The sequence below is a fragment of the Episyrphus balteatus genome, chromosome 3, assembly GCF_945859705.1.
Source record: "Episyrphus balteatus chromosome 3, idEpiBalt1.1, whole genome shotgun sequence".
In the NCBI taxonomy this organism is placed as follows: Eukaryota; Metazoa; Arthropoda; class Insecta; order Diptera; family Syrphidae; genus Episyrphus; species Episyrphus balteatus.
In genome coordinates this window covers 95,897,892-95,913,175 of record NC_079136.1, presented here as the reverse complement: position 1 = coordinate 95,913,175, position 15,284 = coordinate 95,897,892, and the positions used below count along the sequence as shown (strand labels likewise).

At 33.1% G+C, this 15,284-nt stretch overlaps 1 protein-coding gene across 3 annotated transcripts; it reads right to left on the bottom strand.

Annotated features, from left to right (window-relative positions):
- Positions 1–103: 103 nt before the first annotated feature.
- Positions 104–14,549, bottom strand: LOC129914742 (SURP and G-patch domain-containing protein 1). 3 transcript variants are annotated; one of them, XM_055994098.1, is made up of 8 exons: positions 14,428–14,549; positions 14,123–14,293; positions 13,892–14,059; positions 5,949–6,454; positions 5,530–5,665; positions 505–1,464; positions 321–450; positions 104–242 (listed from the first exon to the last, which is right to left on the bottom strand). In XM_055994098.1, exons 2-8 carry the CDS (start codon positions 14,290–14,292, stop codon positions 216–218), a joined length of 2,097 nt encoding a protein of 698 aa, XP_055850073.1. In that variant the 5' UTR covers position 14,293; positions 14,428–14,549; the 3' UTR covers positions 104–215. The 3 variants fall into 3 exon arrangements, with proteins under 3 accessions (XP_055850073.1, XP_055850075.1, XP_055850074.1); XM_055994100.1 differs by having other exon boundaries at positions 5,530–5,656; XM_055994099.1 differs by lacking the exon at positions 14,428–14,549 and adding an exon at positions 14,367–14,384.
- Between the last annotated feature and the right edge of the window lie 735 nt (positions 14,550–15,284).

Below are 15,284 nucleotides of genomic sequence, written 5' to 3'. Positions count from 1 at the left end.
AAATGGCCATCTTTACTAGCAAGCCTTTAATTTTTTTTTTTTTTATTTCATCTCAAAGCAAATAATAAATTTAATTCGGCCTAAACAAATAAAACAAAACCAATAATAATAAAATTGAAACAACGTTTACTGGAGTTAGGTATAATAATAGTCATGTTATAATTTTAGGGGAAGAAGTATATAATTTATATATACTTAAATTTATTATTACTCGGTTAATAGTATGCGCGTCGTGGATTATTCTGAAATAAAGAAAAGAAATCAAAACCAAAAATCACACATACCTAAATCGTTTATATAATGAAGAAACAAACACTTACCAATGGATTAGGTCTAAATCTATAGGCGAGCATCATTCTTTTACGATAAGCGTCATATTCATTATCGCAGTCTTCAGGTGATGCAGCACTTGCTACACCTAATCCCTGATGACCGTCCCGTTGTGGTGCCCTAAAAAAGATTTTTTTTAAACAATTTCCCATACAAAAAAAAATAGTAATTTACTTATTAACAGGATCAACGATTCCAGTTCCAGCTGATCCCAAACCTTGACCCTCTTTCCAGCCAAGCTTTTGTAACATTTGAAAACCAACATTATCCTCACGGAGTTTGTACTCTTTATAATCACTCAAGTCTGGCTGACGGTTACTCTTCTTAGCCTCATATTGCTCCATGAATTTTTTCAGTTCTTCTGGCGGTAGGAAATCACCAATATGATGCTTGCCTTCAGACTGTTTGGTAAGGGCCGATGCCCAAGCGTTTGTGGCTTCCATTTCAGCATTTCGTAGCTTGTGCTCCCAGGTTCCTCCGGTTACATCTTCATCTGAATCATATTCGTATTTGAATTTTCCAGATCTGGCTAATCTATCGATTTCTTGTCGTTTTCTCAACATGTCTTGATAGAGCAAATTAACTTTAAAGTGCTCCTCACACTTTCTCCATTCGTCCTCTTCTAATTCTGTTGTGCCGTAGTTTTGTCGTGCATATGCAAGCAATGCTGGATCTGTTCGCTGTACTCCCGACAATACCGGTTTGTTTTGGTTAGCCAAAGTACAGAGAGCAGCTGCTGGTGGTATATCTTCCGACTTTTCACCCCATCGACTTTTGCGTTGTTTTTTCTTCTCTTCACGCTGGCGTTCTTCTTCCATGATCTCATTACGACACTCGATTCGTCGTTTAAGATTGTCTCGATTACGATCCATCATACCACGCATGTATTCGTCATCTGAATCTTCATCACGATCCATCACACTCTCAGGATCATACTTATCATCGAATGTGGTCGCTGGCACACACTCAGGATCATATTTGTCGTCGAATGAGGTTGTTGGTTTAGCCAAATCAAAGTGTGGCATTTCATCTTGTTCGAAGAATTCCTGCTCTTGCAGGCGTTGATCCAAACGAGAGGCTTCCAATGCTTTGCGGTAACTAACATACTGCTCAGAATCCTTCTCAAAGAGAAACCTGAAGATTTAAAATGAAATGAAATTAATTTGTTTAATTAAACTACAGTATAATCGTAATGTTAATTTTTGCAATAACAATAACAGTTGACTCAATTTGTTTAGTTTAGTTTTTTTTTTGCTCGATGTACGGTAGAGCAATAGTTAAGTTTCCCATTTATTTTTGTCCACCATCACGACAATGTGCTGTTGACATCAATCATTTTCAAATCCAATCCGGTGAGGTCCTCTTGTTTTAAACTTTTTTTTTTCGAGTTTTATTTTTACAACCCATTCATGGTAAAGTTTGTTTTTGTTTTAATATTGAATTTAAGTAACCAAATGTATTTTCTGTAAACTAAATTAAACTGCTTGATTTGCTTTGATAGTAAATTAATAATAAACAAAAGTAAGAATAAAATAAAATAACAATCAAACCAAACAAAAAATTAAGTAACTATGTATGCATGTCACACCCGTTGGAATGGAAATAGCCAGACGTATAACGGTCGTCGGGGCATCTTTAGACTATGCCTGCGCTAATATTTAGCGCTTAAAATAGGTACCGATTTTGAATTTTCGATTTTAAATACAAATTGGGCCCTATCGTGAATCTCCAGGGGAATTTTGTTTCCCTCGGAATATTTTTTTCCCTCGGAATTTTTTGTGCGACCCTGAATCTCCCTCGGAATTTATTTCCAGGGAACAACCTGGCAAATTGATTGCCGATACCAATAAATTCCGAGGGACACTTTTTATGATCATTTTCGCTCCCATATTTAAAACATGGGAAACATTTCGAGGGAAATTTTTATTCATGATAACCCCCATTAAGTAGGGATATTGAGTTGTTTGTTCTGACTTTTTTAATTTTTTAATTCAGGAAAATTTTCCATAGAAAGTTTAACTAGCAATTTTCCATATAAAACAAAAATTGATCAAAATTTTACAAGAACAAATGTTCACATGAATGTCAACAAAGGCGGTGTGTTTGGAAGTGCGCGTACAAATAAGTGTAAATTCAATTAAAAATCCAGAACTGGAAAACTTGAGTATATACTCGCAAATTATCTCTTTGGCAAATGAATTTGAGATACCAATATTTCCCAGTATTTTTCGATACAAGATCAAAAATAACACGGTGTAACACTCAAAATATACGCGGGCGGAGACCTATCAGGTTTTGTAGAGCTAGTCGCACTGAATACGAAACGGTATTTGAAAATCCCCTAACACCCCCAAAATCTGGAGTTACGGGCAAAAAACGGTTTTTTGGACCTTCACCCATTGAAAAAATTCTAGCTTCGACAATTTTTTACCCATTTTCAATTTTCTCAAAAACTAGAAGACATAGAAACATATAGTTTTCACGGTTCGATAAGGAATTAATTGAGGCAGTTTTCTGTTTAAGTAATTTATTAACTAAAATTCACAGTCTGGACAAAAATAGTATAAAATGAGTTTTAAAAAAAATATTTTCCCCTATTTTTAACTTTGAAATCTCTTATTTCAAAAACTATTGGGAATATTATATTGATTTAAAAATTAGAATCAAATGCACAATTTTGCCTTTTGGAAATGGTATCATTTATTACTGTAAGTGTTGCCGTTGTTTTTTAATAATTTTTTTTTATTTTGATAATTTTTTTTTAGAAAAATGCCCCTCCCACCTAAACGGGGGGAGATAGACCCCCCTCTTAAAGAAAAAAAATGTTTGTATTGAGCTCCTCTACAAAAACCCTTCATCAAATCCTGGCGCCCAACTTATCCTACTACGTGCCGAAACAACATTTTTGTTCTATACCTAAAAGTTCCAATTTCTGTATCTGGGTTGAAATCGAAAAATTTTTTTTTCTAAGCCAATTTTGAAGTGATTTTCATAAAAAATACCTCGATCAATTGGGAAATAGATATAGTTTTAGAATATATTTTTTAAATAGCATGTTGTCTTGAAAACATATACTTTAAATTGATGCCGAAGTTGGGCAAATGACAAAAAAAATTGAATTTTTGAACTTTGACATCTTATAAATTCTAAGTGGTTTAACCGAGTTACATGTTTTATACATTGTTAAAAAGGTATATTTATCTTTTATCAGAAACTGTAAAAAAATCGAAAATGGGTAAAAAATTGTCGAAGCTAGAATTTTTTCAATGGGTGAAGGTCCAAAAAACCGTTTTTTTGCCCGTAACTCCAGATTTTGGGGGTGTTAGGGGATTTTCAAATACCGTTTCGTATTCAGTGCGACTAGCTCTACAAAACCTGATAGGTCTCCGCCCGCGTATATTTTAAAACCTCATTTTTGTAACACCGTGTAATGTACCTTTTGTGGTTAATAGAAATTCACATTAATTTGAAATCTTAATGTATTAGCTTAGTAGTGAATTATTAATCAAGTCATTCATTGCCCTTTAAAGCTTGTTCCTATTAACATTTACTATGGTAAGTTTACAATTAAAGCGGATTCGCATTAAAACCTAGTCCGGCAATCAGACCCTTCGTTTTAAAAATATGCTCTTCTTATGTAACGTTTATAGCGTTTCGAATTATGCGCTTGTTAACTCTTAGAAAAAAAATTGTTTTTGAAACTTATCTTTTCTTGCATTTAATCAAATTATCGTACTTAACTTGGTGGTATTCAACAGATTATGAAATTCTAAATTTCAAAAATATTTTGTGTTATTAACAATATTTTGACTCTTCAACCTTGTTCTACTTCAATGTCATTGTCCAAGGAGGCGCATAAGGAACGTTAAGGTTTCCCGTATTCAATATTGGTTGTATTTAGGGAAGAGACAAGAAAAGTCTTTTGGAAAAATGTCACTTACCGACTACCTTTATTATACTTTTTGTATATGTTTCCCTTAAATGTAACAATGAAATCTTTACCAGCATCAGAGTTTAATGTAATTATTTAGTACCATAACTCATTAAACTATAATAATTCTGTAACAGACATTTGAAAATATTGAATTTAAAATATCAATGTTTGTAGTTCTCCCAAACACCGCGGATAAATGTGGATGATAATACGACTTTATCAAAGTCTGTTTTGAATTTAATCAGAATTAATCAGATACATATGTACATGCAATAATGTTCCTAGTTAAGCATGTGGTTACTCCAGGCTTGCTGTGCTAATAGGTTATATATGAATAGTTTTTTTTTTCTAAGCTGAAACCATAAACCCAAACGTTTATATATACAGTCGCCATATACATATATAAATTTTTATTTATTGTTTATACAATGCGTATTAATAAACGTTGTCTAACTTAAGACAACTGTTTAAAATTGAAAAATGTGTTTAAAACCTTTGTCTATTATTGTCTTATAGCTGTCAAATCTAGACACAAAAGTAGACTGTCTTAATCGTGAGTAATGTGATATTTATTTTAATTAAATAAAGCTTATTTCCCACAAAAAAAGTAAGACAGTGTCTAAGTAGATAAAAATCTAATAAATATGACTGAAAGTTGAAGGTTTTGAATGAACAAAATTGAAATTGAAATGAACAAAATTGATTACACAAGCAGCTGCTTGCAAGTATGAAAATACACAAACCTCTTCTAATACTGAAAGTTTTCAAACACCTCCTAGATTACCCTGAAGTAAAACTTTGTAAAAGCCCTATTCTGTTATTCGATTCACGTGAATCGAAAGATTTCCTTCCTTTATCACGTCAAACTGGTCTTGAAAAACCTCTAAATTTTGAGAGAAAAGCGTTGTTTCCGTCTGCTCTTGAAATTCTAAAGAAAAAAAAAATAGCTTAAGTTTAATTTTAACCCCCATTTAAACATTTCTTGTTGTAGTCTTTCACGTGAATCGAATAGCAGAATAGGGCTTTTAAGAATTAAGTTTTCATTTATTTTAAATTAATAACAAATGGAAACTTATAAAAAATCTTCTCTGTGTATGAAAAATATTTACAATAACAAATTCAAGCTGTTTAATTTTGTTATTTTAGTTTTTTTTTTTTAAATAAAATGTAAAGCATGCTTTCATTATTTTTAACAAATTATTATTTGTTTGATTTCTATAAACTGAATAAATTGATTTAAAAAAAAAATGTAAATTATTCATTACCACAAGGATGGGTGTAAAGCGTTTTTATGCGAACGTATTTTATCTTCATAACCATCACCAAAATCGGCAACCAAATCGATTAACTGTTCTAATGATGACGGTAATGTTATAGAGTCATTTGAGTTGTCTGAAAAAACTACATAAAATCTCGTTTACCAAAACAAGTTAACAAATTAAAAATAAATAGTAGTTAGATGTGGACTAGTGTGGTGTCCTTGCTTTTTTTTCGTGTGAACAGGATAAGGAATTAAAAAATTAAAAAGTCAAACTAAGAGGTATCCAATATTCGGAAGAAAAAAACAAATAGATAAAGAAAAAAGAAATGGGTGTGGGTGAATTTAAATTGTAAAGCCGGAACGATTTAAAGGGATGGACCTACACGAAATCCACTCAACACTAATATTTTTTTTCTCACCCACCTTTTTCTGATGCCATCTCGGATGGCACCTGAATTGCATCTAAATTAAATTCTGGCTTAGGAATGGCATTCAAATCGAATTCCTTTGGCGGAGGAATTGTATTCAATTGCAGTGGCTCTGGCGGTGGTATCATATAAAGTGGAGGAATGCATTGTTGCAGCGGTACTGGTGGCGGTGGTGGAGGTGGTGGTGGAACTGTAACCTGTATATTCATCATTGGCGGAGGAATCACAAGATTGAAGTATGGATTTGGTGCTATCGGTGGATGAGGAATTTCAGTTGGAGGCATTTGAGTTTCAATAGGCATGGGTTGAGTTGCATTTTGTAGTTGACGTTGTTGGTTTTGCTGTTGTTGTAGTTGTTGTTGTTGCTGTTGTTGTTGGTGATCATTGCCAATGTTAGATGGAAAAGAAGTGGGCACTGTCTCGTTTGACGATTGTGTTTCTGCTTCCAACTCATGTTCTGGTTCAGGCTCTGGTTCTGGTTGTGGTGGCGGTGGTTCAGGTCTGAAATAAAAATTTAAATAAACATTTTATTTTTCATTCATATACAACGTAATTTTTAATAATAAGATTCAGTAAATATTTTTAGCGAATTTTTGAGTTGTAAGAGTACCGCCGAGCAGCGAGCACCTAAGCGGCTGAACGGCGAACAAAATTACAATATATAGAAAATGTATTACAGTTGCAGGGTTTTTCGAGAAAACTTTCATTTGTGGTCTAGATTTGAAGTTGAGCAACTCCTCATACGGCGAAAAGTAGCACTAGATTGCCTAGATTAAGAATTCAGGCAGGAACATGGTAATCTATAAAAGGCTTGTACGAAGACAACTCGGCTATAGTATGGGATTTAAACAGCGTTACGGAAGAATGTTTTTACCAAGATGGGCGACAAAGATGCCTCCTGAGTTCGTTGTTTGTTTTGTGTACCAATGATATAACTGAAAACATTAGAGATGGTATCAAAATAAGCACGGCAATCATTCCTGTATTAAAGTTTGCCAATTATATTGCCACCCTTGCTGAAACCGACAACAATATGCAGCTTAAGGCAAGGGTACAAGGACAGGCACTTTCCTGCAAACAATGGAACTTGTCCGTTAATTTAACAAAAACGAAAATGATGTTATTCAGAAATGGTGGCGAAAGATGCGAAATATCGAATTATGAAGGAGAACCAATCTATGTTGTAAGAGAGTATACAAATTTTGGTGTTTTGACCACTGCAAATCTTAATATAAAAAAGCATTTTGAAACCGAACTATCGGGGCAGAACGTGCGTTCGGGTTCAAAGTTCAAATATTTAAACCTTTTTTCAAAACAAAAATCATCTCCGCATTTGCAAAATCTATCATACTGTATGGAGCTCTAGTATGGGGATACCGCTCAAAAATAATTCTGTTCAAGAACGAGATATTATTGCTAGAAATGATCCATTGATTGATTACCAATATTGAAAACTGAGGACAAACTATAGCAGACAGTGATATTTAAGGGTTTTAATGAAAATTGTCTGACGAGTGTGGACGCAAAACATCATCGGGCTAAATGACAATCGATTTGTCCAGTAAGTTAGTCTAAAAGCTTAGAACAGCTTTGTAAAAACGGTTATCGTGTTTGTTGCTATTTTGTATTCTGACGTTTCTGTTTCTCATTAAAAAAGCTAATGACACTTGCCGTCAAATATTAACCAATTATTGTTTATGGGGTCAATAGTGTTTACTTATTTTCTTTCCTTATGTTAGATATTCAGTTTTTTTAATTTTTTGAACACTTAAGATTTCTGATATTAAAATTTTCTTAGCACAATATTGTCACCTGAATGCAAGAACCAGATAACTTGATTTTCATAGTTTTGAGATAATTTATAAAAAAAAAACATGTAACCTGTTGGTCAGACTACTTTTTTCCTCAAAGTACTGATAAAACAATACTATAACAACAATAGGTCCGGAAATATGTTATCTGCTAATTACAGTTGAAGAAAACCGATTTAACAAGGAAGAATACCCAGGCATCTCAAAAATAATATTAGTCGGTTCTAGCGTTCCGGTGACGATATGTATATAGATGAGAATTTAGAAACAAATCTGGTGGGGCATATCACAAAAAAGGTTGGAAAACACTGGTCTAACTGTTTTTAAATTGAGGGAAATGTGCTTTATTTAATAAAAATAAATATCAAATTATTCACGGTTAAGATAATGTAAGATGTTGTCTAAGTTTGGCAGCTTTTAAACAACAATAAACAAGGTTTTGAACACAATTTCCAAATCTAAACAGTTGTTTGTAGATATACAACGTTTATAAATACGACCGTTTATGTTAACATGAATGAATATTAAGTAAATGAAAAAAAAAAAAAAATATGATTTGAATGTCCAACGCAAAGAAATTCCAAACGGAAAAGATGAAATTCGACGTGAGATGTCTTAGAGCACCTGAAGTTACCAGAGCTTATAGTAAGCGTCTGGGTGAGACACTCTGACACAGCAGATGAACATAAGAACATCCTGCGCAAAGCAAGAAAAGTGGAAAAATGAACATCAAGCCAGAAAAAGCGATTGCAAACTCCCTATGCCGTAAGGAGCAGTAACGAATAATATTTTGGGATCTGTATGTAATGCTGGGAAGACGAGTTTATTAAATGTTAAAAAAAAACCTAGTTAATCAGTGACGCTGCCTGTGTAATCAATTTCTAACCCAGAACATGTTTTCTAATTTATGTACTTAACTTGAACCGAAAAGCATTTTTACTATCCAACACAAATTTGCTATTATTTATTCGGCTTTTTTTTTTGCTTTTTCTCCTAACTCTCAATTCAACAAGACTAAATAAAAAACAAAGAAGGTAAAAGGACTAATTAAACAACAAAGCATTCTACGGCGTTCTTCTACTCATTTGGAAATAAGTGAATAGCTTAGGCCCAATTTATTGACTCTCCATTAAACTTTAAATCTCCATTAAAAAAGGGAATTTTAAATTTAAAAACAAAATTCATTTATTCAGTCTCTTTTAAGAATTTTTTTGAAGTTTGACATCATTAACTAATAGAGCATTAAATTTAAAAGCCCTTTTAGATAAAAAGCCAAATTCGACTTTTTAAGAAGGATATTTAGAGCTAATGGAGGTTTTAAACATGATATGATTTTATTTACTCTCCATTAGCGTTAAATGTCATTTCTGTAATTATTTTATTGTTTTATTTGAAAAAGAAAAAATAAACATTGAAAAATTGGATGAAATGTCTTCAAAGGATGGTTGAAATAACTTTTTAGTCCTAACAGTTTTACAAATTTTGTGATACGATTTCAATGAAGTTATATCTGTTAAATCGGTCTACTGCTGATTAAATATCGCTTTTATGCACCTGTATCTATTGGGATTTCTATTGCAGAATTTAATGGTGTATACAATTTATCGTCACTCGGGCGATTGCTAAGAATCGGACATATGTACATACATACAGTGGCGACAAAATAAATAGCACATCTACCCTAAAATTTCTAAAATGAAAGTTCTTCGCACTTTTTTAACTTAAAAGAGCTGTTTTATTAATGAGGAAGTAAGAACACAGATATATTTGATTTATTAAAAAAGAAATTAAGTACATTGAATTCTTTAACAAAAAATAACAACAAAATCATTAATACAGCTCAAGTTTTTTAGGACAAAATAAATAGCACACTTCCTAAAAACAAAAACAAATTAACAAAAATTTTAACACAGTTAAAAGAAAATAACTAGTATTTGGTTGGGTAACCCTTATTATTTATCACAGCATAAAACCAGCGGTTAATAGACGTAACAAGACTCCGAAATCGTTCAAAAGGTACTGAGTACCAAGCTCGTCGAAATTCCTGCCAAAGTTTGTCCAAATTTGAGATATCAGACCTGTTAATCGCTTTTCCCACGTCACTCTACAAGTCCTCAGTAGGATTCAGATCTGGGGACTGGCTTGGCAATTCCATAACACCGATTTTTTGGACGGATAGCAATTGTTTCACAGACTTACTGGCTGAACAGAATGGAAATTCGCTTGTGGCAAAGAAAAACGCCGTGGTATAAGATGTCAAATAAAATCGCTCAAAATGTAGAAAAGATGAACAGAATTATGTGGCGCACTAAAATGTCAATTGCCTTGAAAAAAAAATAATATTAACTGAGCAACCACATTAGAAACGTCAAAAGTCATTGCGCTTGTAGCTTGAAGTAAAAGTCGACTCGACTTGTACCACAGCGAATTTCCTTGCCACAGCCACAGCTACGTATTCTGGCACCAATATACTAATTTCATACTTTTTAACTTTGACAGCGACACAAGACACAAGCCACAGACACACATTCTGGTCTACCAGTTAGTCTTATGTTTTGGGTCGTTATCCTGTAGAAATGTCCACTTTAAAGGCATTTCCTTTACAGTAAAAGGTAGAATAGTGTCCCTTAGGATCTCCTTGTACTTAAGGTGGTCCATAATACCCTCTATCCGATGAAATGGCCCCACACCATGCCAAGAAAAACATCCCCAAACAAGAATACTGGCCCCACCGTCCTTAACAGTCTATATTTTATACTGCGGGTCACATTTCAACTGCCCCACGCGGGGAATTTCCGTATGGGGCATTTCCAAATGCCCCTATGGGGCATAAGAGGCATTTGGAAATGCCCCATACGGAAATTCCCCGCGTGGGGCAGTTGAAATGTGACCCGCAGTATAAAATATAGACTGTTAAGGACGGTGGGGCCAGTATTCTTGTTTGGGGATGTTTTTCTTGGCATGGTGTGGGGCCATTTCATCGGATAGAGGGTATTATGGACCACCTTAAGTACAAGGAGATCCTAAGGGACACTATTCTACCTTTTACTGTAAAGGAAATGCCTTTAAAGTGGACATTTCTACAGGATAACGACCCAAAACATAAGACTAAGTCTGTGAAACAATTGCTATCCGTCCAAAAAATCGGTGTTATGGAATTGCCAAGCCAGTCCCCAGATCTGAATCCTACTGAGGACTTGTAGAGTGACGTGGGAAAAGCGATTAACAGGTCTGATATCTCAAATTTGGACAAACTTTGGCAGGAATTTCGACGAGCTTGGTACTCAGTACCTTTTGAACGATTTCGGAGTCTTGTTACGTCTATTAACCGCTGGTTTTATGCTGTGATAAATAATAAGGGTTACCCAACCAAATACTAGTTATTTTCTTTTAACTGTGTTAAAATTTTTGTTAATTTGTTTTTGTTTTTAGGAAGTGTGCTATTTATTTTGTCCTAAAAAACTTGAGCTGTATTTATGATTTTGTTGTTATTTTTTGTTAAAGAATTCAATGTACTTAATTTCTTTTTTAATAAATCAAATATATATGTGTTCTTACTTCCTCATTAATAAAACAGCTCTTTTAAGTTAAAAAAGTGCGAAGAACTTTCATTTTAGAAATTTTAGGGTAGATGTGCTATTTATTTTGTCGCCACTGTATATACCCTAATATGTTTGTCCTAAAACGACACAAAAAAGAATCGCTCAGGGACATCAAAATTGAGGTTCGACTAAAACAATTATCGTGCCATGATGAAAAGGGGCAAAGAGGGAACTACGAAGTTAAAGTTGAAAATCAGTAATACAAATTGGCGCTCCTAGAACAAGTCGTTTTAATAGAAACGACGTTTTCATTTCATTGCAACATTGCACTAAAGATTTTAAATGGACACAAATACAAAAAATGCATCTACTACGCAGAAATGCACAATACACTGGAATCATCTTCTCCACTTCCAAAGAAACACGGCCAGGTTGCGATGCTGCATAACATTGACATCTCATAAAATAGCAATTCCTTCAGTTTTTGGTTAACACTGGCAATTTGATACCCTCGCTTACGCACCAGTTTTTATGTTTGTTATATAATTCGTCATTCAAATCTTTAATTTCAAATCTATGTATGTACAAAGTAGTAGTAGTAACTTTATTGAGATTTATTTTATACACTTTTCAATATTTTCTTATAAATAATATACAGCACATCTAATTTAAGTTTTGCCGACTTGGTATTGGTCTGGCTACACAAGTAATGAATAACAAAATGAAATACTTTATTGTAGCATAATATGTTTGATGAGAAGAATTTAATCTGACATTTTCTTTTTCTTGATTTGCTATGTGTGCCCACTCAACAAGACACACATTTTGCAATAAAAAAAAAAAAAAAAACTTAACCTAAGAGAGAAATGTGGATAGAAAGAGGTAGAAGATAACAATGACAAAAATATAAACATGGAAGGAGACACAAGTTGTCTCTGTTTAAAACACATTTATGAAAAATCCTTTTTTGATTTGACAAAATCGAAGCTTTTGACAGATTTATTTTTCAAAAAAAAAAAATTCCCTAGGATATTTTTAACAGAGTTTTAAATTTAAAGTTCCCATTAAAAGTAAGGACTTTAACTAAAGAAGAGTGAATTAAATGAATTTTTAATGGTGTGTACTTAGGGCCAATTTATTGAGCATCCATTAAATTTTGAAATTTATCGCTTTAGTTAACGGCCTCGTTAAACTATTGTCGCCTTTAAGTATACATCATTAAAAATTCATTTTAATTCACTCTTCTTTAGTTAAAGTCCTTACTTTTAATGGGAACTTTAAATTTAAAACTCTGTTAAAAATATCCTAGGGAATTTTTATTTTGTTTGAAAAATAATCTGTCAAAAGCTACAATTTTGTCAAATCAAATAGATTTGAATTGGAAGAAAAACCAAAAAACTATGACCCGTAAGTATTTTGCAGCTGAAAACGCCAGACAATGCAAGAGATTAACGATATACCAGTGGTAACCAAAGAATGCTACAACCTACAATTGAAACCATGAGAAGAAGAAGGAGTTAAGTGGAATTTTTAATTTTTTCCATCGGTGTCAATATAACAACTTAAATTTAAGTGTTATCGGCATTCATCTCGTGTCATTGGTTTAGAAGTAAGCTTTATATCTCTTCTTCTCATGGCTTCAATTGCAATGTTATGTATGTTATGTATGTATTATGCAGCATCTCAAAAATGATTAGTTTTGAAGTGGAGAATATAATCTAGTAGATCTAGTATTATCTGTGCGAAGTAGACAAGAAATGCATTAATTTCTTTGAATTTTTTATGGTACAAATGCATGTGTGTATACCTACAAAAAATTCTAGTCTGGACTTTTTTCATAATTGTGATGTTTTTTTAATAATTCTTTAGCTCATTTTGACATTTTTCAAATAAAATAATAATTCAAATAAAAAAAATTAATGAAATGACATTTGACACTAATGGAGAGTGAATAAATAGAAATTCTGTTTAAAACCTCCATTAGCTCTAAAAATCCCTCTTAAAAGGTCGAATTTGGTGTTTTAACTAAAACTACTTTTAAATTTAATGCTCAATTAGTTAATGATGCCAAACTTCAAAAAAATCCTTAAAAGAGACTGAATTAAACGAAATTGGTTTTTAATTTTAAAATTCCCTTTTTTAATGGCGATTTAAGTTTAATGGAGAGTCAATAAATTGGGCCTTAAAGGCTTCAATAGTTAAACAACGCTTTTAACTAAAACGAGAAATTTCAAAATTTAATGGAGGCTCAATAAATTGGCCCTTAATCATGAAAGGCAAGGCACAAATAAATATTTCATAATGCATAAAGTATGTCAAGAGTCATGTCGTTTTTATTAAATAGCGACACTAATAGCAGTGTGTCAAAGGGGCACTTTGGCAGCGTTACGTATAGGTAGTTATTTAATTTTATTGAAACAATTAAATGGCTGGTATTGTTCATTTGATATACATAAGGGGTCTATCAATCATGTGTAGTATACCTATACTATAAGTAAAATAATTTTGAATAATTAAATGTATATTTTCAAAAAAAGAAGCCACAACTTGTAATAATTTATTTGGTTAACCTAAAATTTACTCACTTGTGTTTTTCAAGTATTTTTTTGAAATGCGTAAGGAAAGAACCATCATTACAGAATGTGTTCTTGACTTTGGATTGATTAGTCAAAGCAACTAAGCTTGCTGTGGGCTGTGATGTTGTGGTTGTTGTTGCGACAATTGTTTCAGCTATTTCAACCTCTTCCGGTGCACTGAAAAATAAACATTATGTAAAGAGTTTTGCAAATGAATTATTCAATTCAACCATAACTCACGAATCTTCGACTTGTTGTTTGGAAGCGATGCTTTGTGCAGCTGCAACTTGTTTAGCCAGTTCGGTAGTTCTTTGTTTTTCAAGAATTTCCTGACGTTTTTTGGCAATGACCTCTTCTTGTTTGGACATCTGCGCAAATCGATCGACCCGACTTAAGTGCTGCCGAGACATTCTGGGAGGAAGGAAGAAAAAAAAAAAGAGATGATTTTTTTTCGTATACTGCGGTTGTAGAAAAATTGAATTACATAAAATCGATTATATATTTTATATATTTAATGAATATAATAAAAGAAATAAAGGAAATACTTTGAGGAATTGTGGAGAGTGGTATTTAATTTGTTTTAAAATGCAATCCAAATTTTATTTATATAAAATTAGTTGAAAAATCAAAAATTTTCACATTGAATGGAACAGAAGGGCACAGATAAAAGTAAAAAGTGTAATTTTTGACAAGCACAGAAAGGGGAGGGAAATTTTTGAGTGCATTCAGTGCGAATTTTGGTAAATTTATAGCTCTGTTTGATAACTTAATATCCTTAAGGCTTGACCACACCGGAATGGTATGCGGTAGCGATACGGGTAGTCTATAAAAAAAGTTCAACACCTTGAAGTTGACGTTCTGATTTGAATTTTTTTTCATGCAATTACTTTTACAGCTACCGCATACTTTCCCGGTGTGGTCTATTAAGGCTTGGCCACACCGGAGGGTACATGCGGGAGCGGTACGGGTAATTGTATGAAATAAATTTCAAACTGACATATCGACGTTCAGATGTGGAATTTTGTTCATACAAATATCGTTACCGCTACCCGTACCTATACCGCATACCCTCCGGTGTGGCCAAGCCTTTATGGTACAACTACTCTTTAGACTTGACCTCACTAGGTATGCTGTAGTGGTATGGGTAATTATATAACGAAAATTCCATACCTGAACTTTGAATATCCAGTTTGAACTTTTTTCATGCAATTACCCGTACCGCAAGGTATAATGTAGTGGTGCAGATACAACGGCACGTAGTACTGAATTGATAAATACAAGAGCACACAGTGGTGACGGTAAGGCTCAAGCAGTACTGCTCTATAAAATAAAGGCTTGGCAACATTGGAGGGTATGTGGTAGCGGTACGGGTAGCGGTAATGGTACTTGTATTAAAAAAATT